General features: G+C 68.4%; 1 protein-coding gene across 1 annotated transcript in view; it reads right to left on the bottom strand.

Annotated features, from left to right (window-relative positions):
• Positions 1 to 534: 534 nt before the first annotated feature.
• The window catches only part of LOC115639909 (SCO-spondin-like), a gene marked incomplete at both ends in the record, with an annotated part of 89161 nt that continues 65766 nt past the window's right edge, over positions 535 to 23929 (bottom strand). Inside the window, 23 exon segments of the mRNA XM_030542835.1 lie at positions 535 to 775; positions 1116 to 1247; positions 2362 to 2529; positions 2945 to 3154; positions 4439 to 4606; positions 5193 to 5234; positions 6068 to 6288; positions 7300 to 7460; positions 10868 to 11034; positions 11670 to 11819; positions 12162 to 12388; positions 13076 to 13172; positions 13791 to 14012; positions 15496 to 15666; positions 17342 to 17435; positions 17437 to 17543; positions 18064 to 18110; positions 18551 to 18720; positions 19126 to 19205; positions 20230 to 20400; positions 22979 to 23149; positions 23655 to 23707; positions 23793 to 23887. Of these exon segments, the coding sequence (XP_030398695.1) occupies positions 535 to 775; positions 1116 to 1247; positions 2362 to 2529; positions 2945 to 3154; positions 4439 to 4606; positions 5193 to 5234; positions 6068 to 6288; positions 7300 to 7460; positions 10868 to 11034; positions 11670 to 11819; positions 12162 to 12388; positions 13076 to 13172; positions 13791 to 14012; positions 15496 to 15666; positions 17342 to 17435; positions 17437 to 17543; positions 18064 to 18110; positions 18551 to 18720; positions 19126 to 19205; positions 20230 to 20400; positions 22979 to 23149; positions 23655 to 23707; positions 23793 to 23887 (3365 nt within the window).

The following is a 23929-nucleotide window of genomic DNA, read 5'->3' as shown; positions in this document are numbered from 1 at the left end:
CCCCTAGCCAGCAGCCCCACCCCCACCCCATAGGACCCCCTGCTGGGAGATCCCCCCATAGCCAGCAGCCACACCCCCACCCCATAGCACCCCCTGCTGGAAACTCGCCCCCCAGCCAGCAGCCCCACCCCCTCCCCCCAGCCCCTCCTGCTGGGAGCTCCTCACCCGAGCCAGCAGCCCCACCCCCTCCCCCCATCCTTCCCTGCTGGGAGCCCCCCCAGCCAGCAGCCCCACCCCCTCCCCCCATCCTTCCCTGCTGGGAGCCCCCCCAGCCAGCAGCCCCACCCCTCCCCCCAACCCCCCCCCGCTGGGAGCCCCCCAGCCAGCAGCCCCACCCCCTCCCCCCAACCCCCCCCGCTGGGAGCCTCCCCAGCCAGCACCCTGCCGCACCCCTACAGAGCCCCCTGCTTGGGCTCCCCTCCCCCAGCCAGCGCCCAGACCTCTCCCCCCAGCGCCCCCTGCTGGAACAGGCTGGGGCTGGAGCCCCCTGCAGCCTGGGGTCTCAAGTGTCCCGCGAGCAGGGGGTCCCCTCACCTGAACCGGGTTTGCAGCCCGTCCCCACAGGTGACGCTGCACGGGGACCAGCGGGACCACTGGCTCCACTCGCACTGGCTGGGCGGGCAGGTGCGGTGGGTGCAGAGCAGCCGCCCCTCGGAGCATGTGCAGTTGTTGCAGCCGTCGTGGCGCAGGCTGCCTGGCACCCAGCTGTGCCCCTGGGCGTCGGTGCACTCGCAGTGCTGCGGGGAGACACAGGCGCCGTCCTGCTCCAGGGTCCCTGTGCGGGGAGGGGGGAGCCGGTCACACCAGAGCCTGCTCCTGGGGACGGCGCGAGGGCTCTGCTGGCACCACCAGAACTTCTCCGGGTGCCATGGACCTCGCACGCCTCCCAGGACAAGGAGAATGGCCGTGACCCCCGCTTTCGGCACGGAGGATCCGAGCCTTAGCTCCCATCTGGAGCCATGGCTCCCTGGCAAAGGGCCCCCAGCTATGCCTGCCCTCGGGGACCCCGGCGAGCCCTGCGAAGGAGGAGTCCCAGGGGGTGAATAACGCCAAGGCAGCGATCCCCCAGCCCCCCGTGTGCCCTCTGACCCCAGCCTCCCGCACAGGGGACCCACCGTCCGGGCAGCGGCAGCCAGGCTCGCAGGCCTCCCCGTCCTGGCACGTGATGCCCTCCTGCAGGTCCCAGCAATGGCGCGGGCATCTGTTGGCGCAGTCCACCATGGCCATGGCAGGCGGGCATCCCTCCGCTGGGGCGCAATGGGGACAGGTTATTACAGGGCTGGGAGGTGACCCCTCCCTGCAGCCCCTCACCCAGGCAGGGCTGGGCAATGAGAGCTGGGGGGAGGGGCAGGGCTAGAGCGGCCCCAGGTCTGATCGGGGTGGCAGGGCAGGGGAGGGGCTGGGATAGAGGGGCCCCAGGTCTGATCAGTGTGGCAGGGCGGGGGAGGGGCTGGGCCAGAGGGACCCTGGGTCTGATCGGGGTGGCAGGGTGGGGGAGGGGCAGGGCTAGAGGGGCCCCGGGTCTGATTGGGGTGGCAGGGCGGGGGAGGGGCTGGGCTAGAGGGACCTCGGGTCTGATCAGGGTGGCAGGGCGGGGGAGAGGCTGGGCCAGAGGGGCCCCGGGTCTGATCAGGGTGGCAGGGCGGGGGAGAGGCTGGGCTAGAGAGACCCCGGGTCTGATCGGGGCGGCGGCGGGGGAGGGGCAGGGCTAGAGGGACCCCGGGTCTGATCAGGGTGGCAGGGTGGGGGAGGGGCTGGGCTAGAGGGACCTCGGGTCTGATCGGGGTGGCAGGGCTGGGGGGGGGCGGATACCAGTCAGGTTGTGTCTCTGCTCCTAACAATGCCAAATGGTCCATAGTCCTCTCCGAGCTCTGGGGTCCCTTCCCCGATGGTTCCCCCCTCGAGTGCCCTCTGGTGCCCCTGCCTTTGAGGGTTGCAGTGGGGAGCCCAGCGCCTGCCCCTGCCCTTCTCCGGGAGTGGACCATGGCTGCAGAGCCCAGCTCTGGGGCTGCCATGAGTGTGCCAGGCCAGGTGCCAGCTGGCAGTCTGAGGCAGCAGGGGGTAGGGCAGGGCGAGCCCCCTAAGTGCCCAGGCCAGGTGTATGGTGCTTCCCACTACCCAGCACTGGCCCTACATACCCTCAGGCCATGCCCCCAGCTGCTTTCAGGCAGCGCCAAGCATTCCCTGGGCACGGTGGCTCAGCACCAGGAGGCCCTGCTCCCTGCTCACTCTGCCTATGATGGGCACCGGAGGGACGGGAAGCCTCCCTCCCAGCTCTCAGGGCCCCTCCCTCCATGGCCTCCAGCCAGCCAGCCCCCAGCCCCCCAGCGGAGGAGCCCCCTGCACTCCCGTGCTCCCTACCGCAGGGCCGGGGGTTGCAGACGCGCCCCTGGTACTTCTCCCCTGGGCAGCGGGCCCCTCCGTTCTTGGGCGGGGGGCTGGTGCAGGTGCGAGTGCGCACGGAGCGGCCCCCCCCGCAGGTGCGGTCGCACCACGACCACGGGCTCCACGTGGACCAGGCTCCGGGCACTGACTCGCAGAGACGCCGACGGGCGCGGTGGGGGGAGAGATGGGGAGGGGAGAACAGCTGTTAACACCGGATGCAGCCCGGCCTCCAGCTGCTGGCACAGGGCTCTGCCCAGGCCCCACCGCGAGGCCCAGCCAAGCATCCCAGCTCACGCCAGGCAGCCTGGGGCCAAGCCCTCCCCTGGGGCTGGGCACTGGCTGCGGGTGCGTGTGGCACCACCAGCAAGGCGGGGGTGCTCTGGGTGCCCGTCGTGCATGGGGCTGTGGGCGCGTCCCAGCCAGTGGGAGGGAGGGGTCAATCTCCTGGCGAGGTACAGCCGAGGGTCGCGACCTGGGGCACGGAGAAGCCAATGTGTCCCTGGGGGAGGCAGCCGGCCTGGGGCAGTGACGCCAGCGTGCCCTGTGCCCACGGCCCTACCTTTGCAGGCCTGCAGGTTGCAGAAGCGCCGCTCGATGTTTGCGGTCAGGATGCCCTGGCACCAGAGCCCCCGCTCCCCGGGGGGGTGGTAGGTGCGCAGACGTCGCTGCTGGCCCACGCCGCAGCTGCGGGAACACTCGCTCCACGGCGCCCACGGGGTCCAGGTGCAGTTCCTGCCAGCGCACTCCTCACCCAGACACGGGGGCGCATCTGCGGGGCACAGAGCGGAGATGTGCTGAGTCCACCGGGGTGTCGCTCCGCAGCAGGGATGGGGGGAGCTCGGCTGGGAGAGCGGGGTCCTGGGGTGGGGTGAGCTGGAGGGGGTTGGATGGGGTGAGCTGGGGTGGAGCTTGGGCTGGGAAAGCGGGGCCCTGGGGTGGGGTGAGCCAAGTGTGCACTGGGGCAGGCTTCGTGCCCCCTCCAGACGCCTCACCTGTGCACCAGGGCAGGCTCCAAGCCCCCTCCGGACACCTCACCTGTGCATGGGGCAGGCTCCAAGCCCCCTCCGGAGGCCTCACCTGTGCACTGGGGCAGGCTCCGTGCCCCCTCCGGACGCCTCACCTGTGCACGGGACAGGCTCCAAGCCCCCTCCGGACACCTCACCTGTGCACTGGGGCAGGCTCTGTGCCCCCTCCGGACACCTCACCTGTGCACTGGGCAGGCTCCGTGCCCCCTCCGGACACCTCACCTGTGCACGGGGCAGGCTCCAAGCCCCCTCCGGAGGCCTCACCTGTGCACGGGGCAGGCTCCAAGCCCCCTCCGGAGGCCTCACCTGTGCACGGGGCAGGCTCCAAGCCCCCTCCGGAGGCCTCACCTGTGCACGGGGCAGGCTCCAAGCCCCCTCTGGACACCTCACCTGTGCACCGGGGCAGGCTCCATGCCCCCTCCGGACACCTCACCTGTGCACGGGGCAGGCTCCAAGCCCCCTCCGGAGGCCTCACCTGTGCACCGGGGCAGGCTCCAAGCCCCCTCCGGAGGCCTCACCTGTGCACGGGGCAGGCTCCAAGCCCCCTCCGGATGCCTCACCTGTGCACGGGGCAGGTTACATGCCCCCTCCGGACACCTCACCTGTGCACCGGGGCAGGCTCCATGCCCCCTCCGGAGGCCTCACCTGTGCACTGGGGCAGGTTACATGCCCACTCCGGAGGCCTCACCTGTGCACTGGGGCAGGTTACATGCCCCCTCCGGACGCCTCACCTGTGTACGGGGCAGGCTCCATGCCCCCTCCGGAGGCCTCACTTGTGCACGGGGCAGGCTCCGTGCCCCCTCCGGACACCTCACCTGTGCATGGGGCAGGCTCCATGCCCCCTCCGGAGGCCTCACCTGTGCACTGGGGCAGGCTCCAAGCCCCCTCCGGACACCTCACCTGTGCATGGGGCAGGCTCCGTGCCCCCTCCGGACACCTCACCTGTGCACTGGGGCAGGCTCCAAGCCCCCTCCGGAGGCCTCACCTGTGCACTGGGGCAGGTTACATGCCCCCTCCGGACGCCTCACCTGTGCACTGGGGCAGGTTACATGCCCGCTCCTGGAACGACTCCCCGGTGCAGTTGGCGCCTCCCTCACAGAGCCGGGTCCGGGTTTTTGTGGCTGGGAACTCGGGATCAGAGCAGGTTCTGGAGCAGGAACTCCAGGGGGACCATAGGCTGAAACCCTCCTCGGAGCCTGGAGCGCAGGGGAAGGGGGCAGCCGGGGTTAACTCATGGCTCCTGACCTCAGACCGCTTCCAGACCCCACCTCGGAGGGGAAGCAGGAACCCAGCCCTGTTATGGGAGAAACTGAGGCCCAGAGGGGAAGGGACTTACCAAGGTCACAGAGAGCCAATGGGAGGTCTGGGGTAGAACCCAGGAGTTCCTTGCCACTGCTCTAACCACTAGAGACCACTGCCCTCAGCTGGGGTAGAACCCAGGAGTCCTGGATTTCCACCTCCCGCCCCTGCTTTAACCCCACCACCCTCCCACAGCTGGAGCTGGAGCTCAGCCCAGCAGCTTTGCTCGGAGCGCAGCATGGGGACCATCCATTAGCCACAGGGTGTGGGCGAGGGGTGCCAGGTGGCTCATGCCCCTTCCACCCCCCTGCAGGGTCAGCGGATGGGGGCAGCCTCCCCAGGCAGTGGAGCCTGGGCACTCTCCCCTTCCTGGGGAAGAGGGGCCCGCAGACAAGGCTCCAGCTCTGACCCCGTGTTTGTAACAACCCTGCCCGCCTGCCCCAGCACGGCCCCTGGGAGCCCCCGCCCCTCCCCTCCCCTCACCTGGCACGCTGGGGACAGGCTCCTTCGTGGGACCAGCTGTCACTGGGGAGGGCAGGAGAAAGGGAGAGTTACGACTCTGCGGCTGCCAGCTTCCTCGCATGCCTGCCAGCCTGCCGGAGCTCTGCCAGCAGCACCAGCCCCTCTGCTAGCCAGCGCAGCCGGAGCGGGGTGGCGAGGGCCCGGCTCACGGACATGAGATCCCCACGGGGGGCGATGTCTGCGAGCCGAGGGCCTGGGCAGAGCAGCAGGTGAAGTCGATGGGGAGATGTTCCTGGCTAAGGACAGCCATCGGCTGGGGCTGAGTCCGAGGCTGCCCCCTGGAAACAGCATGGGTTCTGCCCGGTGGAGGGAGTGACCCTGGGCCCAGCCAGGCAGGGCCTGGGGTAGGTTCTCCGGCACCTGGTACTACGTCCGGCTCTCCATGCCTGGCTCGTTCTAGCAGAGCCGCAGCAGCTCGGCCGGTTCTCCGGCACTTGGCCCCAGCGAAAAGCCACAGGCCGTGTGGTGCCTGCTGTGCTCTCTGGCCACACCTGCCAAGCGCCGCGCATGGCAGCGGAGCGGACAGTCCCTCCCCCGGCCTGAGAGCTGCTTGTTCACCAGGTGGGGGGGTCTAATGTTCCCACGTCGGGCCCCCTCCAGGCAGTGCCCAGCATTCACAGGCCAGTGCCAGCTGGAGCTGGTCCATCCGGAGCCGGCAGCAGTGCGGGGACTGCTGGGCTGGCGCTACCCCCCAGGGAACCCGTGGAGCGAGCTAACTGCCCGTGGCATGGTGGGGCAGCTGGACACGGCCAGCCCTGCCTGTCTCGCCCACCCCTGCGGGGAATCCAGGGGCACAGGGGAAAGCGGGTCCGTAGAGCCCCTGGGTGCCCTCTCACCTGGGCAGTCCGGTGTTTGGCAGTACTTGATGTCAGTCCGAGGGCCCACGCAGTCCTTCCCTCCGTTGGCAGGAGGGGGGTTGGTGCAGCCCCGTGCCCTGGTCATGTGCCCCAGCCCCCCGCAGCTCACGGAGCAGGGTGTCCACAGGCTCCAGGGAGCGAAGCCGCCGTCCAGGGGGCACCGGGTGAAGGAGCAGTTCAGCTGGCCGTTGTGGCAGGTGCTGGAAGGGAACAGCCAGGAGAGGTCAGAACGGCCCTGGCACGGGCAGGGGCCGGGCAATCAGGAGAGGGCAGCTCCCAGGAGGAGGAGGGTCTAACAGAGACCTGGGCGGGGAGGGATAGCTCAGGGGTTTGAGCATTGGCCTGCTAAACCCAGGGGTTTAATCCTTGAGGGGACCACTTAGGGGTCTGGGGCAAAAATCAGTACTTGGTCCTGCTGGAGAAGGCAGGGGGCTGGACTCAGTGACCTTCCAGGGTCCCTTCCAGTTCTAGATGGGTGAATCTCCAGTTTCTCTTTTTTGCAGCACACCAAGGACCCTCAGCCCAGGAAGGGGCGGTTCAGGGCATGGCCCGGGCAGAGCAGCAGATGTTCCCAGGACAGCTCAAGTCTGGAAAGGTGGCAGGGGGGCTGTGCCGAGCTCTGGCCCAGCCCACTCTCTAGGGCCGCCCTACACACAGCGCTCACACCCCAGAACTGCCCACGGCCCCAGAACCATCGCCGATTGGATGGGGTCAGGCTGGTAGCCCCAGCATAGCCACGCTGCAGATTCCCTTCTAAGCCAGCCAGGTTCCAGCAGCACAGGCCCCACGTGGCCCCACATTCTGCAGTGGGGCTTGCAGGTCCCACGCAGCCGCCAAGCCGGGATGCAGTCAGGCCCTTGGGAGAGGGATGCACCCAGAGAGCTCAGCTGGTCGCCCTCCCGGGGCCTGTTCCCGCTCTCACTGGCCGCTCAGCACTTTGTAATGGGCCCTGGGTGTAGGTGGCTCCGTTGTGCTGCCAGCCGCAGTCTGTCTGCCAGCCATGGGGCATGTCCCAGCCATGGGCTGTAGGCAGCCACTGGCCCTGTTCCCCACTGCAGCCCTGGGGGAGGCATGGGGGATTCGGCTCAGCCCCCCACGGAGCAGGGTTTCCTTGCTCTGCCTGGCTCTCAAGCCAGCGCTGGGGGTCCGGCCCGGTCCAGCCCCCCTGCAGAGCCACAGCCGGGGTGGGGCCGCGGCGCAGGCGGACTCACCAGGTGCTGCAGGCAGAGCGAATGGTGTCACGCGGCTGCACCTCCTGGCCCAGAGAGACCCAGCGGCCCTGGGCGGTGAGGACAGCCGGGAGGGTGCTGGCGTTTGCCGAATGGTTCTGGAGCTCCTGCAGGGTCTCCTCGGTGACCAGGCAGGGGCACTCCTGCACAGGAGGCAAAATCCACGGTGGTGCTTGTGGGGCAGGGGTCCCTCCAGCACAGAAAACGCAGGCACTGGGCCTCTGCCCTGGCGTGGGCTCATGCTGATGGACGGGCACCTGAGAGCAGCCGCAGCCACCCCAGCGCGCCATCCCCATGCTGCAGGGCTCCGGGCTCCAAGGGCCATTGGGGTGCTGCCAACTCCGCCCCGGCAGCCTGCCCTGTTCCTGCCCCCAGGGAGCCCGGCTGCACGTGGCCAGCACAGCTCGCAGCCAGGGAGCACCCACGAACACAGCCCACAATGCACTGGGGCAGGGCTTAGCTCACGTATCCCCCCCATAATGCACTGGGGCGGGGCTTAGCTCACGTATCCCCCCCATAATGCACTGGGGCGGGGCTTAGCTCACGTATCCCCCCACCCACAGCGCACTGAGGTGGGGCTTAACTCACGTATCCCCCCACCCACAGCGCACTGAGGTGGGGCTTAGCTCACGTATCCCCCCCCAACGCACTGGGGCGGGGCTTAACTCACGTATCCCCCCACCCACAGCGCACTGAGGTGGGGCTTAGCTCACGTATCCCCCCCCAACGCACTGGGGCGGGTCTTAGCTCACATATCCCCCCCACAATGCACTGGGGTGGGGCTTAGCTCACGTATCCCCCCACCCACAGCGCACTGGGGCAGGGCTTAGCTCACGTATCCCCCCACCCACAGCGCACTGGGGTGGGGCGTAGCTCACGTATCCCCCCCACAATGCACTGGGGCGGGGCTTAGATCACGTATCCCCTCAGCCACAGCGCACTGGGGTGGGGCTTAGCTCACGTATCCCCCCCCAACGCACTGGGGCAGGGCTTAACTCACGTATCCCCCCCACAATGCACTGGGGTGGGGCTTAGCTCACGTATCCCCCCCACCCACAGCGCACTGGGGCAGGGCTTAGCTCACGTATCCCCCCACCCACAGCGCAGTGGGGTGGGGCTTAGCTCACGTATCCCCCCCTAATGCACTGGGGCGGGGCTTAACTCACGTATCCCCCCCACAATGCACTGGAGTGGAGCTTAGCTCACGTATCCCCCCCACCCACAGCGCACTGGGGCAGGGCTTAGCTCACATATCCCCCCCAATGCACTGGGGCAGGGCTTAACTCACGTATCCCCCCCACAATGCACTGGAGTGGGGCTTAGCTCACGTATCCCCCCACCCACAGCGCACTGGGGTGGGGCTTAGCTCACGTATCCCCCCCCAATGCACTGGGGCGGGGCTCAGCTCACGTATCCCCCCCCAATGCACTGGGGCGGGGCTTAGCTCACGTATCCCCCCCACAATGCACTGGGGTGGGGCTTAGCTCACGTATCCCCCCCACCCACAGCGCACTGGGGCAGGGCTTAGCTCACATATCCCCCCCACCCACAATGCACTGGGGCGGGGCTTAGCTCATGTATCCCCCCGCGCACAACACACTGGGGCGGGGCTTACTTCGCGTATCCCCCCACCCACAATGCACTGGGGCGGGGCTTAGCTCACATATCCCCCCACCCACAGCACACTGAGGCGGGGCTCAGCTCATGTATCCCACCCACCCACAATGCACTGGGGTGGGGCTTAGCTCACGTATCCCATTGCCCACAGCGCACTGGGGAGGGGCTTAGCTCACGTATCCCCACCCACCCACAATGCACTGGGGCAGGGCTTAGCTCACGTATCCCCCCTACACACATAATGCACTGGGGCGGGGCTTAGCTCACATATCCCCCCCCCACAATGCACTGAGGCGGGGCTTAGCTCACGTATCCCCCCCCCAATGCACTGGGGTGGGGCTTAGCTCACGTATCTCCCCCACCCACAGCGCACTGGGGCAGGGCTTAGCTCACCTATCCCCCCCACCCACAGTGCACTGGGGCAGGGCTTAGCTCACGTATCCCCCCGCGCACAACACACTGGGGCGGGGCTTACTTCGCATATCCCCCCACCCACAATGCACTGGGGCGGGGCTTAGCTCACATATCCGCCCACCCACAGCGCACTGGGGCAGGGCTTAGCCCACGTATCCCCCCCACACACACAATGCACTGGGGCAGGGCTTAGCTCACATATCCCCCCCACCCACAATGCACTGGGGCGGGGCTTAGCTCACGTATCCCCCCGCCCACAACACACTGGGGCGGGGCTTACTTCGCGTATCCCCCACCCACAATGCAGTGGGGCGGGGCTTAGCTCACATATCCCCCCACCCACAGCACACTGGGGCGGGGCTCAGCTCATATATCCCACCCACCCACAATGCACTGGGGCGGGGCTTAGCTCACGTATCCCCCCACACACAATGCACTGGGGTGGGGCTTAGCTCACGTATCCCCCCGCCCGCAACACAATGGGGCGGGGCTTACTTCACATATCCCCCCACCCACAATGCACTGGGGTGGGGCTTAGCTCACGTATCCCCCTGCCCACAGCGCACTGGGGCGGGGCTTAGCTCACATATCCGCCCACCCACAGCGCACTGGGGCGGGGCTTAGCCCACGTATACCCCCCACCCACAGTGCACTGGGGCAGGGCTTAGCTCACGTATCCCCCCCACCCACAGTGCACTGGGGCAGGGCTTAGCTCACGTATCCCCACCCACCCACAGTGCACTGGGGCAGGGCTTAGCTCACGTATCCCCCCACCCACAACACACTGGGGCGGGGCTTACTTCACGTATCCCCCACCCACAATGCACTGGGGCGGGGCTTACTTCGCGTATCCCCCCACCCACAGTGCACTGGGGCAGGGCTTAGCTCACATATCCCCCCACCCACAGTGCACTGGGGCAGGGCTTAGCTCACATATCCCCCCCACCCACAATGCACTGGGGTGGGACTTAGCTCACATATCCCCCTGCCCACAGCGCACTGGGGAAGGGCTTAGCTCACGTATCCCCCCTACACACACAACGCACTGGGGCAGGGCTTAGCTCACGTATCCCCCCCCACGACGCACTGGGGAAGGGCTTAGCTCACGTATCCCCCCCTACACACACAACGCACTGGGGCAGGGCTTAGCTCACGTATCCCCCCTACACACACAACGCACTGGGGCAGGGCTTAGCTCACTTATCCCCCCCACAATGCACTGGGGCGGGGCTTAGCTCACGTATCCCCCCCTACAAACACAACGCACTGGGGCAGGGCTTAGCTCACGTATCCCCCCTACACACACAACGCACTGGGGCAGGGCTTAGCTCACGTATCCCCCCCTACAAACACAACGCACTGGGGCAGGGCTTAGCTCACGTATCCCCACCCACCCACAGCGCACTGGGGCCTGGCTTAGCTCAAGTGCCACCATGGGCTGGAAGGTGGGCAGGGCTGCCCATGCCATGCTGCTCTCTGCCCCGCTGCAGAGCGAGGAAAGGGCCCGCGGGTGCCTGACCTGGAGGCAGGCTCCGTGGTGCTGGTAGGTGCCCGCCGGGCAGTGGCAGCCCTCCTCGCAGCCGTCGGAGAAGCAGTCCATCTGGCGGGTGAGGTGGGCACAGCTGTAGGGGCAGCCCTCCTCCTGTAGGCACTCCCGGTACAGGCGTCCCGCCGGGCAGCCCACCTCTGGGGGGAGGGCGACAGACAGGCCTGAGCTCCCTGCAGGCTGCCCCACGGGCCCCAGCTCGGGGCCTGGGAGTGAGTGCGGGGCCCAGGGTGCCCCAGAGCTGCAGGGGGCTGTCCTGTCCCCCTGCCCCTGCCGCAGAGCAGCCCCGGCCCTCCTCCCACCTGCCACCCCACCCTGCGCTTTCAACAGACGTGAGGAGCGCCTGTCTTTGGGGGCTACTCCCTGAGACAGGGCAGTGGGGGGTACTCCCTGAGGGGGGGCCAATCAGGGAGGGAGGGCAGTGGGGGGCACTCACAATAGCGGGTAGTTAATCTCCAAGGGGGGGGATTGGAGGCGGTTACTCCCTGGGGGGAAGAGGGGATAGAGTAGTTATTCCCTGAGGGGGGATGGAGACAGTTACTCCCCGGGGGGGGCGGAGGCAGCTACTCCCCGAGGGGGGGCAGTTACTCTCCGGTGGGGGCGGAGGAAGCTACTCCTCGAGCGGGGGTGGTTACTCCCCGGGGGGAAGAGGGGATGGGGTAGTTATTCCCTGGGGGGGGTGGCTACTCCCCGAGGGGGGGCGGTTACTCCCCGAGGGCGGGGCGGAGGCAGCTGCTCCCTGATGGGGGGGCAGTTACTCCCCGGGGTCACTCACCGAGGCAGACCTGGGTGTGGCAGGTCTTGCTCTGCACGGCCAGCCCCTGGCAGGCCGGCTGGCGACACTGGCGCGTGCGGATCTGCTCTCCCCCGCCACAGGACACGCTGCACGGGGCCCACGGGGACCAGTCGCTCCATGGCGCCTCCTCTGCGGGGGGCAGGGCACAGATACTGGGTACAATGGGCCACTCGCTGCCAGCATCGTCTGTCCCCCGCCAGTACTCATCCGCCCCGGCCCTCCCGGCGCCCCCGCGCCAGGCCTCTGCTGCTGGGGCAGGGCTCTGACATCCCAGACAGGGGCAGGCCCCGGCACAGCCGGCTTGGTCAGGGTCTGTAGGTGCCACCGTGACCCCGTTGCGCTGGGAAAGGGCCTGGGAGCAGCTGGGATGTGCCCTGTAACACCCCCCCAAACGTGCTGGAGCCTGGGGGTCAGCACCCCCAGTGCGCCCCCCACAGCGCCCCCCGCTGTGCCCCACCCCCCGACTCTCACCTTGGCAGGGCAGCTCGCCCTGGTGGCAGGCTCGCTGCTGCTGGCTGTCCCCGATGCAGCCCCTGCCTCCGTGTTGGGGGGCCGGGTTATCGCACTCTCGGAAACGGAACTGGGTGCCCTCCTGGCAGCGCTGGGGGCAGGGCGACCATGGCCCCCAGGCCCCCCAGCCGCCGTCCAGCCGGCACGCAGGGTCGGTGCGGCACTGCAGATGCCCATCCTCGCAGGTGCTGCGGGGAGGGGAAAGCGCGTTACCGTGGTCACGCAGCCCCCAACTGCACCTGCATCCAAGCCCCTGCCCCAGCCCTGGGCAGCCAGAGACGAGAGCCCCGCATGCCTGGTGCCCAGGCTGGGGGAGAAAATCCAGGCACTGCCCCAGAGCCCAACCCTGATGACCCACCCAGGCCTCCCCTCCCCCGGGGACTGCCCCAGAGCCCAAGCCCCTGCCCAGCCGCCCTGGGCAGCCAGAGACGAGAGCCCCGCATGCCTGGTGCCCCGGCTGGGGGAGAAAATCCAGGCACTGCCCCAGAGCCCCACCCTGATGACCCACCCAGGCCTCCCCTCCCCCGGGGACTGCCCCAGAGCCAAGGCCCTGCCCAGCCGCCCTGGGCAGAGGCTGCAGCTCTGCGAGGCCTGGGGAAGGGTCCGTCTCCTCGGCTCACTCAGCACCTCTGGCCAGATGCCAGGCGGGGCCCTGCAGGGAGGGTGGGTCGCAGTGAGGGGCTTTGCCAGGGGGCAGCTGCCCAAGACTGCCCCAAGGCCCGGGGTCTCCCAGTCCCCAGAGCCACCCGCAGCCCCCAGGGGATGGGGGTTTGGACTCTGCTACCCAGGACGGATGTGGGCACCGCCAGCCCCGTTCCGGCCCCCAGGCTGCCTAGGGAAGGGGGCCCCGAGTGCCCGCGGAGCCCAGCACTCACCAGTTCTGGCAGGGCCCGTACACGGTCTGCCCAGGCTGTGCGTACTCCCAGGGCACGGGACCAGCCCAAGCCGAGAGGGGCTGCTGCTCCGGAGCCTCTGCGGAGAGACGGGCCAGGGCGTCACCCTCCCGGAAAGCCACAGACGCAGCCCACCCACTAGCCCCCTGGGCCCTCCCTGTATTCCTCGGCCAGCCCCCCGCGCACTCCCCCTCCCTGTGTCCCTGACCCAACCCCCTGTGCCCACCCTGTATCCCCAGCCCCCCGCATCCTCCCTGTATCTCTCCCTCCCAGCCCCCCGTGCCCTCCCTGTATCCACAGCCCCCCGCACCCGCCCTGTATCCCTGACCCAACCCCCTGTGCCGTCCCTGTATCCACAGCCCCCTGCATCTTCCCTGTATCTCTCCCTCCCAGCCCCCCGTGCCCTCCCTGTATCCACAGCCCCCCGCACCCGCCCTGTGTCCCTGACCCAACCCCCTGTGCCGTCCCTGTATCCACAGCCCCCCGCATCCTCCCTGTATCTCTCCCTCCCAGCCCCCCTCCCCCTCCCTGTATCCACAGCCCCCCGCACCCGCCCTGTATCCCTGACCCAACCCCCTGTGCCGTCCCTGTATCCACAGCCCCCCGCATCCTCCCTGTATCTCTCCCTCCCAGCCCCCCCCCCCTGTATCCCCGGCCCAGCCCCTTGCGCCCTCCCCGCCCGGAGGTGGGGGTTTACCTGGGTGCACCGCCCCCTCCAGCCCCAGGGAGCCGCTGGGGTACTTGCAGCGACACTGCGCCAGGCTCACACACGCCCCGTCCTGGAGCAGCCGGCCAGCGGGGCAGCCGCACGAGGGCTGGCACTGGGGGCTGTCCAGGCACGCCATGTCCGCCTGCAGGTCCTCGCAGGAGCGGGGGCAGGGCTTGCCACAGGTGAAGGCCACCTGCCCCCCGCCGCAGCCTGCAGGGAGAGAGCTGGGGTCACCCCTCCCACAGCCCGGCACACGGTGTGGGCCACACGCCCGGGATGTGCAGGGAGTGGCAAGGAAATCACGCAGCCACACAGGGCGCTCTGGCCACGTGTGACAAGCTGCACGGGGCCTTGGGTTTTTCTTGGCTTTTCCAGTGGTTTGCAGGCAGCGCGGCTGGGACTCAGTGTCCCCGGCTGTTACTGGTTTAACGAGGGGAGGGGAGAGGGACGGCAGAGGACTGGAGAGGGAACTTGGGACCCCGGCCGATGGCCTGCGGGACAGACACCCAGCAACTGGTGACCCGGTGACCTGACGACCCCGCTCAGGAGCCGCAGCCGGTTCTGCTAGTGGGAGGACAATGGGCTGCGGGACCCTGGTGACCTGACCAGCTGGTTCCAGCCAGAGGGGCCAGAGGACAGAAGAGGGGAGGAGACCCAGGCCACCCTGTTTACCTGGGGAGAAGACAATGGACAGAGATGGGACTTGGAGGAGGTGATAACAGAGGCCCAGCTAGGAAGGGGGGGCGGGGGTCTCGGGACTGGAGAGGGGGAGCAGGCAGAGCCCCCCTGGAGGCTGTGCTGGGCTGAGGGAGGCCAGGCCTGAGGCCCGGAGAGTTTCCTGTGCTGGGTTCAGACGCTCAATAAACCTGTTTTACGCTCGCTCTGGTCTAGAGATCAGGGTGGCGTGATTCCCTCTCGGGGTGGGAGCCCTGGGGGCCCAGAGCGAGGGGACTGACCCTGAGAGAAAGTGGCCCCCGAGAAGGGCTGTCGCACTAAAGGGGCACCCCCCCACGGATCACATGGGGCCAAGAGTGGGCACGACCTGTGAGCCCGTGACACCATCAGCCCTGCCCAGGCAGGGGTGAGGATGGGGCTGGCAGGGCTGCCCAGGGCGTGGGTGGCATCGCGGCAGAGTGAACACTGCTGGGGCTTGGGCCACAAGGGCAGTGACCCATCCAGCTCCACCTAGTCTGCCTCTGCCCCATGGGGCCTGCTGCCCGGTCAGCCCCTGGGCCTGGCCCCTGCCCTGGCCACCGCTTCCACTCCACCGTGGCCAGGCCCTGGAGGTGCTGCCATGTGGGCTATGCACCTGACAGCGAGGGGACCGGGCCAGGGTGCAGGGGGCCAAGGTGCGGAGCCAGGCCAGGCTGGGTGACCGAGGGAAGGGGCAGAGGCTGGGGGGCTCTGAGGGGGTGTGGCGGGATGGGAGCAAGAGTTGGTGAGGGGCAACTGATCACATAGGGCCCAGGCGGCCATGCCAGGCCCAGCGATGGCTCCAAGAGGGTCTCGGCCCCATTTCCCACGGCAGAACGCTGCCTGGGGCTGGGCGCAGCTCTGCACGGCTTTGTGCCCCAGCGCGGTGCCCCCTTGTGGCGATGGGACCAGGGCAGGCTCTGGGGGCACGGGCAGAGCTGGGGCCCAGGCCAGATGGCTGGTCGCTGACGGAGGGTCGGTGCCTGGGCCGGTCTCTCACCTTCACAAACAGTGTCTCCATCATGGCAGGCGCGGCTCTGCCAGGCCTCTCCGGGGCAGGGCACGCCCCCGAAGCGGGCGGGGGGGCTGCTGCACTCCCGGCTCCGTGTCGACTCCCCGGCGCAGGTGGCGCAGGCCGACCATGGCCCCCAGGAACTCCAGCCACCGTCCACTGCAAACCACCCCCAGAGAGGTGAGCCCAGCTCCCTGAGCCTCGGCTGTCTGGACCTGGGGCTTGGAGCCCTGGGTCTGCCATAAACCCCCGGGTGGGCAGGGCTACAGGCCAGACTAACAGGGATCCTGCCCCAGGGCTGGCATGCCAGAGAGATGGAGGATGTCTCGGGGTCGGGGCCATAACTGGGCAGGGGACATGGCTGTGATGGTGCCCCCCATAAGGCTTTATGGAATATGCTTACGAATGTCTATGTGACATAACTGGCATATGTTCTGTGCTACGTGTGCCATGTGACATCTCTCTGCAAAGGTTCTGCTCTACCGAATCTCTTCCTCCTATCTGTAGGCACGTGTCACTGGTGTATTCCAAGATCTGAATACTGGCTTGGTACTGGTTTGATTTTAAATAACTGTAGTAAGGCATTTGGGCAGCTTCTTTAGAAAGGAATTTTAAAATTAAGTGCCCAGTCAAGAAGCATTTAACAAACAATGGATGTTGGAAGGCCCCAAGCCACATAAGTCTACCTGGAAACATTCAAGATACTATGTGGGCAACGGCTGCTGCCTGCAAAAACTGAGTCATGCATGGACATGTGACTTGCCCAGGTGACTCCAGAACTCCATCTTGGCGCTGGACTTGCATAGGAGAGAGGAGGGGGTCTCCACCCACAGGAGAAAGTCTATTTAAACCCCTGGGAGCCCCCTCCATTTTCTCTTCAGCTGGCTCCACCCCCCAGGATACCTGAAAGAAAGTGGAACAAAGGGCAGTGACTGCAGGGGTGGGAGCGATTGCTGGACCCAGACTAGCAGGAGACTGGTCTGTAAAAGGAAGCTCACTGGAACTGGTGAGGTGTTATTTGGATTCAGTTTTCTTAGAGAGAGACTTGCGTGTTCTATTTTATTTTGCTTGGTAATTCACTTTGTTCTGGCAGTTACTACTTGGAACCACTTAAATCCCACTTTCTGTATTTAATGCAATCACTTTTTACTTATTAATTAACCTGGAGTATGCGTTAATACCTGGGGGGGGGGGCAAACAGCTGTGCATCTCTCTCTATCAGTATCAGAGGGGTAGCCGTATTAGTCTGGATCTGTAAAAGCAGCAAAAAGTCCTGTGGCACCTTACAGACTAACAGATGTATTGGAGCATGAGCTTTCGTGGGTGTTATAGAGGGCGAACGATTGATGAGTTTACCCTGTATAAGCTTTAAACAGGGTAAAACAGATTTATTTGGGGTTTGAACCCCACTGGGAGTTGGGCATCTGCGTGTTAGAGACAGGAACACTCCTGTGAGCTGCTTTCAGTCAAGCCTGCAGCTGTTAGGGGATGTGGGTCAGATCCGGGTCTGGGTTTGCAGCAGGCTAGTGGGTCTGGCTCAAACCAGGCAGGGCACTGAAGTCCCGAGCTGGCAGGGCAGGAAAGCAGGGGCAGTAGTCTTGGCACATCAGTTGGCAGCCCCAAGGGGGTTTCTGGGATCCAACCCATCACAATGGTGTCAGCTCAGGGTAGGGCCCATACCATGGCAGTGGCAACTGGCACTGGGGTGGTACCTGTGGGGGCAGAGCAGGCTCTGGGGCCGTACCAGGCAGGGGGAGGGGACACCGGCCAGGCTCGGGGCCGTACCCAGCGGGGGCGGGGGGGGAAGGGATGCTGTCCGGGCTCAGGGCCGTACCGGGGCAGAAGGCAGCCGAGGGGCACTCCTTGTGCTGGAGCTGAGTGCTGGTGTCTCCGTGACGCTCCTGTGCTCCGGCACACTCGGCCCCCCCCGTGCTGAGGCGTGGGGCAGGCGCAGGCACGGTACCGCGTCACCGCCTCGCTGCCACAGGTCCGGGAGCAGGGGGTCCATGGGGACCAGTCACACCAGCCTCCAGCCACTGGGAAGAGGGGTGCAGAGCAGGGGGCGCTCAGGGGGTCTCCTGCAGCAGCCTAGGCCCCCTTCTACCCACCCCCATCTTCTCCTCTCTGCTCCCCACCCCCCTCTCAGCTAGCCGCCCCCCACCTTCTCCTCTCACCACCCCCATCTCCCTGCCCTGCTTCTCCCCTGGCTGGCCCCTGCCTTACTCCTCTCGCCACCCCCCCCTTCTCCCCTGCACCCTCAGGGAGGTGAACAAAGGGAAGAGAGCCACAGGAGAGGCCACGTCCCCTCCAAACCTGCCACCCAATCAGTGTGCGGCCTAAGACCCTCTCCTCCCCCCTCCCCATCCCAGGGCCCCCCATTCACCCCACTCCCATTGTATCCCCCAGGGTACCCCTCCTCCATCCCACCCACAGGCCCCTCTGCACTTCCCATCACACCCCTGGGGGCACCAGTACCTCATGTGCCCCTCTGCATCCCCCAGCGACCCTCAGTCCCCGCCCCACACCAGGGCTGCCAGTGGCCAGCTGGGTACTCACCAGGGCAGGGCAGGCTGGTACAGAGCAGCATCCCCCCGGTGCAGGTGCTGGGGAGGGAGCGGAGCGGCAGTGAGACGGGCTGGGACGGAGTTGGGGGGACCCAGAACGGACCCTCAGTGTCTCCAGCATGCCCACCTCCACTGGGAGACAGCCCCCTTCCCCCAGCAGCATGGGGGGCTGGGACAGCACCTCGGTATCCTCGCCCCGGGAGCCTCACAGAGCAGCAGTGCTCGCCCACAGCCACAATGCAGCCATCTCTGGGGTGTGGCACTGCAGCCCTATCGCAGCTCTGGCCCACTGGGCATACCTCCCTCCGCATCTCCTGCCCCACAGCCTCCCCATGTTCCTGGTTTCACTGCCCCCCAAGGACCCGCACCCCTCTGCACCCCCTGCCCCGACCCATGCACTGGGCATGGCAGGGCGTGGTGCCACGGACCAGCGGGTGGCTCTTGACAGCAGCTGCCCCCCCATGTGCAGTCTCGCTCACCAGTTGTTGCAGCCGTCCTGGTGGGCCACGGTCTCCCCCGGCAGGTACCTCTCCTGGGTGAGCAGGTCCAGGCAGGTGCAGTCCTGCCTCTCCACACAGGCCGAGCCATTGGCGTTCAGCACCCTGCCGCTGGTGCAGTAGCAGCCGGGTTCGCACCTCCACATGCAGTGCTGGGGGCAGAGGGAGCGTCACGGGGTGGGGAGGAGACCCCGGCATGGCGGAGGGGGGAGCTATGGAGTCCCGTGGTCATTGCCGGGCAGGGAGGGGGACAAGGACACACACAGGCTGGATTCCCAGCAGGTGGCAACATTCCCATCACTGCCCAGTGCACCTCTCAGCCTCGCCTGCCGTGGGGCAGCACCTGTGGGGAGAGCAGGGGGAATGGAGAAAGCACAGTGCCCTGTGCCCTGGCAAAGGGGAGCAGCCTGGCCTGGCAGGGGAGAGGAGCCAGGCCTGGAGCAGGGGAGCAGCAGGAGCTCTCCCTGCCCTACGGGACAGGAGCCCAGCCCAGGAATCCAGGGCCGGCGTGGGGCAGCCCCCTTACTCCCAGGGCCCAGGGGCATCCACTCCCTTACCGAGATGTCATCGCAGGAGCGGGGGCATGAGGGGCCACAGTGGCTGTACATGGAGCCCTGCACAGCTGCACAGTCCAGAGCTGGGGAGATGGGGAGAGGCCGGGGCTGAGGATGTGGCATGACGCTCCGGGGGTCACCAGCCGCATCCCGCTCCCCGCAGCCCAGCACCCCCCGCCGAGCCCGCTCCCCACAGCCCAGCTCTCCCCACCCCGCTCCCCGCAGCCCAGCACCCCCTGCCGAGCCTGCTCCCCGCAGCCCAGCTCTCCCCACCCCGCTCCCCGCAGCCCAGCACCCCCTGCCGAGCCCGCTCCCCGCAGCCCAGCTCTCCCCGCAGCCCAGCACTCCCCGCCGAGCCCGCTCCCCACAGCCCAGCTCTCCCCACCCCGCTCCCTGCAGCCCAGCACCCCCGCCGAGCCCGCTCCCTGCAGCCCAGCTCTCCCCACCCCGCTCCCCGCAGCCCAGCACCCCCCCGCCGAGCCCGCTCCCCGCAGCCCAGCTCTCCCCACCCCGCTCCCCGCAGCCCAGCACCCCCCGCCGAGCCCGCTCCCCGCAGCCCAGCTCTCCCCACCCCGCTCCCTGCAGCCCAGCACCCCCCGCCGAGCCCGCTCCCCGCAGCCCAGCTCTCCCCACCCCGCTCCCCGCAGCCCAGCACCCCCAGCCGAGCCCGCTCCCCGCAGCCCAGCTCTCCCCACCCCGCTCCCCGCAGCCCAGCACCCCCTGCCGAGCCCGCTCCCCGCAGCCCAGCTCTCCCCACCCCGCTCCCCGCAGCCCAGCACCCCCTGCCGAGCCCGCTCCCCGCAGCCCAGCTCTCCCCACCCCGCTCCCCGCAGCCCAGCACCCCCCTGCCGAGCCCGCTCTCCGCAGCCCAGCTCTCCCCACCCCGCTCCCTGCAGCCCAGCACCCCCTGCCGAGCCCGCTCCCCGCAGCCCAGCTCTCCCCACCCCGCTCCCTGCAGCCCAGCACCCCCTGCCGAGCCCGCTCCCTACAGCCCAGTGCCCCGCTTAGCCATGGGAGGGGGCCAGGGGTTTCCCCCACAAGGATAGCTGCCCTCCCCCATGGCATGCTCCAGTGGGGCTGCCTGCTCTAGGAACACCCCCCTCGTACCTGGGCACTGCTCCAGGTGGCAGGTCTCCACCTGGGCCGGGGGGCCCTCGCAGTAGTCGCCGTGGCCCAACGGGGTTGGGCTGTCGCAGGCTCGGGCCCGGCTCCGCAGCCCCTCCCCGCAGCTCTTGGTGCACTCGGTCCAGGGGCTCCACGCGCCCCAGCCGCCGCTCCCTGGGGCAGAGCCGTGGGTGTCAGGCCCCCTGCCCTCCCCTGGCCTGCGGGCGCCAGAGCCAGCACCAGGTGCCTGGGGAAAGCCTCACTCCTCACCCGGCCTGTGTCCACCCAGCACTGGGCACGCGTCACCGGATCACACCCCCATCCCAGGAGGCTGCTGGGGACCTGCAGGCCACTTGCAGCCCCCCCACCCCTCCCCGGGCCATTCCCTGCCCCTCCTCCCAGGCTGGCAGCAGCAGGTAAGACATGGCGAGCAGCACAGAGCCCCTGGGGTCGCTGCTGGAACTGGGATGCCCCCACGGGGTCAGCTGAAGCAGGGCGGGAGGCAGTATCCTGGGGCGGGTGGGGGCACACTCACTGGAGCGGGGTGGGTGGGACGCTCTCCCGGGGTGGGCAGGGGCACAGTCGCTGGAGCAGGGCGGGGGGGAGGTCTCCCGGGGTGGGCAGGGGCACAGTCACTGGGGTGGGGCGCTCTCCCGGGGTGGATGGGGCACACTTGCTGGAGCGGGGCGGGGGTTGGTCTCCTGGGGCGGGCGGGGGCACACTCACTGGAGCGGGGTGGGTGGGCGCTCTCCCGGGGTGGGCAGGGGCACAGTTGCTGGGGTGGGGCGGGGGTTGGTCTCCCAGGGCGGGTGGGGGTACACTGACTAGAGTGGGGCAGGGGGCGCTCTCTCAGGGCGGGCAGGGGCACACTCACTGGAGCGGGGCAGGGGGCGCTCTCTCGGGGCGGGGGTGCACACTCACTGGAGCTGGACGGGGGGCGCTCTCCCGGGACAGGGGTGCACACTCACTGGAGTGGGGCGGGGGGCGCTCTCCCGGGACAGGGGTGCACACTCACTGGAGCGGGGCAGGGGGCGCTCTCCCGGGACAGGGGTGCACACTCACTGGAGCTGGGCGGGGGGCGCTCTCCCGGGATGGGTGTGCACACTCACTGGAGCGGGGCAGGGGGCGCTCTCCCGGGACGGGGGTGCACACTCACTGGAGCTGGGCGGGGGGCGCTCTCCCGGGATGGGTGTGCACACTCACTGGAGCGGGGCAGGGGGCGCTCTCTCGGGGCGGGGGTGCACACTCACTGGAGCTGGACGGGGGGCGCTCTCCCGGGACAGGGGTGCACACTCACTGGAGTGGGGCGGGGGGCGCTCTCCCGGGACAGGGGTGCACACTCACTGGAGCGGGGCAGGGGGCGCTCTCCCGGGACAGGGGTGCACACTCACTGGAGCTGGGCGGGGGGCGCTCTCCCGGGATGGGTGTGCACACTCACTGGAGCGGGGCAGGGGGCGCTCTCCCGGGACGGGGGTGCACACTCACTGGAGCTGGGCGGGGGGCGCTCTCCCGGGATGGGTGTGCACACTCACTGGAGCGGGGCAGGGGGCGCTCTCCCGGGACAGGGGTGCACACTCACTGGAGCTGGGCGGGGGGCGCTCTCCCGGGATGGGTGTGCACACTCACTGGAGCGGGGCAGGGGGCGCTCTCCCGGGACGGGGGTGCACACTCACTGGAGCGGGGCAGGGGGCGCTCTCTCGGGACGGGTGTGCACACTCACTGGAGCGGGGCAGGGCGCTCTCTCGGGACGGGGGTGCACGCTCACTGGAGAGGGGTGGGGGCGCTCTCCCAGGACAGGGGTGCACACTCACTGGAGCGGGGCAGGGGGCGCTCTCTCGGGGCGGGGGTGCACACTCACTGGAGCTGGGTGGGGGGGGCTCTCTCGGGGCGGGGGTGCACACTCACTGGAGCTGGGTGGGGGGCGCTCTCTCGGGACGGGTGTGCACACTCACTGGAGTGGGGCGGGGGGCGCTCTCTCGGGACAGGGGTGCACACTCACTGGAGCTGGACGGGGGGCGCTCTCCCAGGGCAGGGGTGCACACTCACTGGAGCTGGGCGGGGGGCGCTCTCCCGGGACAGGGGTGCACACTCACTGGAGTGGGGCGGGGGGGCGCTCTCCCGGGACAGGGGTGCACACTCACTGGAGCTGGGCGGGGGGCGCTCTCCCGGGACAGGGGTGCACACTCACTGGAGTGGGGCGGGGGGCGCTCTCCCGGGACAGGGGTGCACACTCACTGGAGCTGGGCGGGGGGTGCTCTCCCAGGACAGGGGTGCACACTCACTGGAGCGGGGCGGGGGGCGCTCTCTCAGGACAGGGGTGCACACTCACTGGAGCTGGGCGGGGGGCGCTCTCTCGGGGCAGGGGTGCACACTCACTGGAGCTGGGCGGGGGGCGCTCTCTCGGGGCAGGGGTGCACACTCACTGGAGCGGGGCGGGGGGGGCTCTCTCGGGGCGGGGGTGCACACTCACTGGAGCGGGGCGGGGGGCGCTCTCCCGGGACAGGGGTGCACACTCACTGGAGCTGGGCGGGGGGCGCTCTCTCGGGGCGGGGGTGCACACTCACTGGAGCTGGGCGGGGGGCGCTCTCTCAGGACGGGTGTGCACACTCACTGGAGCTGGGCGGGGGGCGCTCTCTCAGGACGGGTGTGCACACTCACTGGAGCTGGGCGGGGGGCGCTCTCCCGGGGCGGGTGTGCACACTCACTGGAGCTGGGCGGGGGGCGCTCTCTCGGGGCAGGGGTGCACACTCACTGGAGCAGGGCTGGACGTGGCAGGGCTGCTCCTCGCGCTCCGGCCCCAGGCAGGGCAGTCCGGTCCCCGACGGAGGGGGGGCCGTGCAGAACCGGTACCGGTTCTGGAGCCCCAGCCCGCAGGAGACTGAACACTGGCTCCAGGGCGTCCAGTCCGACCAGCCGCCGCTCACTGCCCGGGAGGAAACGGGGCAACTGTCAGAGGCTGCGCTGCCCCACACCTCTAGATTGTGCCAAGCCAACAGGACCCGGAGACTGGCAGCCCCCCATCGCGCCCCCGTGGGACAAAGCCCTGGCCTGAAGCCTGGGTCAGGCAGCCCCCAGCGCGGCGGCCTTGGGAGCAGAGCTGGGAATGGGGCCTGCCCCTCGGTGTCTCACTCTGTTATGGGCTCCAGCCACCCACCGCCCCGTGACATGGAGGGGCTGGGGGCTCTGGGTGAGACGCCAACATGCAATGTGCTACCCCACCCCCGTCACCGGGACTGTCAGGGCAGGCCAGGGGCTCAGGGGGGCTCCTGGAGGAACGGGGCAAAGGGTGTGCTGGTGTCACTCAGGGCTGGATGCTGGGATGGGACCTCACGGGGCAGGTCCCGTTCCCGCTCTTTGCCTGGTTCTCCTGGCCAGGGGCCAGGGCAGCGGCCAGCACTGTGCTCCCCAGCCCTAGCGCCAGCTCTCACCGTCCCTGCAGGCCACCCGGGAGCAGTTGGAGATCCGGCCGGCCTGACAGGAGCTGGGCAGGGGAGAGAGCAAGTGGTTAGAGCCAAAGCCCCGAGGAAGCAGGCCGGGGAGGGGGCGCCTTGGAGAAGGACACTGACCAGTTCTCACAGCCCTTGGGCACCACGTCTCCCGGGGCGTAGAGCACTCCGCCCTCGGCGCAGGGGCACTCCGCCGCCGCCACGCACAGGTTATTCTGGAAGCAGACGCACAGCACAGAGCGAGCTCAGCTAGGTGA

Source organism: Gopherus evgoodei, unplaced genomic scaffold, assembly GCF_007399415.2.
Source record: "Gopherus evgoodei ecotype Sinaloan lineage unplaced genomic scaffold, rGopEvg1_v1.p scaffold_148_arrow_ctg1, whole genome shotgun sequence".
Classification (NCBI taxonomy): Eukaryota; Metazoa; Chordata; order Testudines; family Testudinidae; genus Gopherus; species Gopherus evgoodei.
This window is presented reverse-complemented; position numbering and strand designations above follow the sequence as displayed.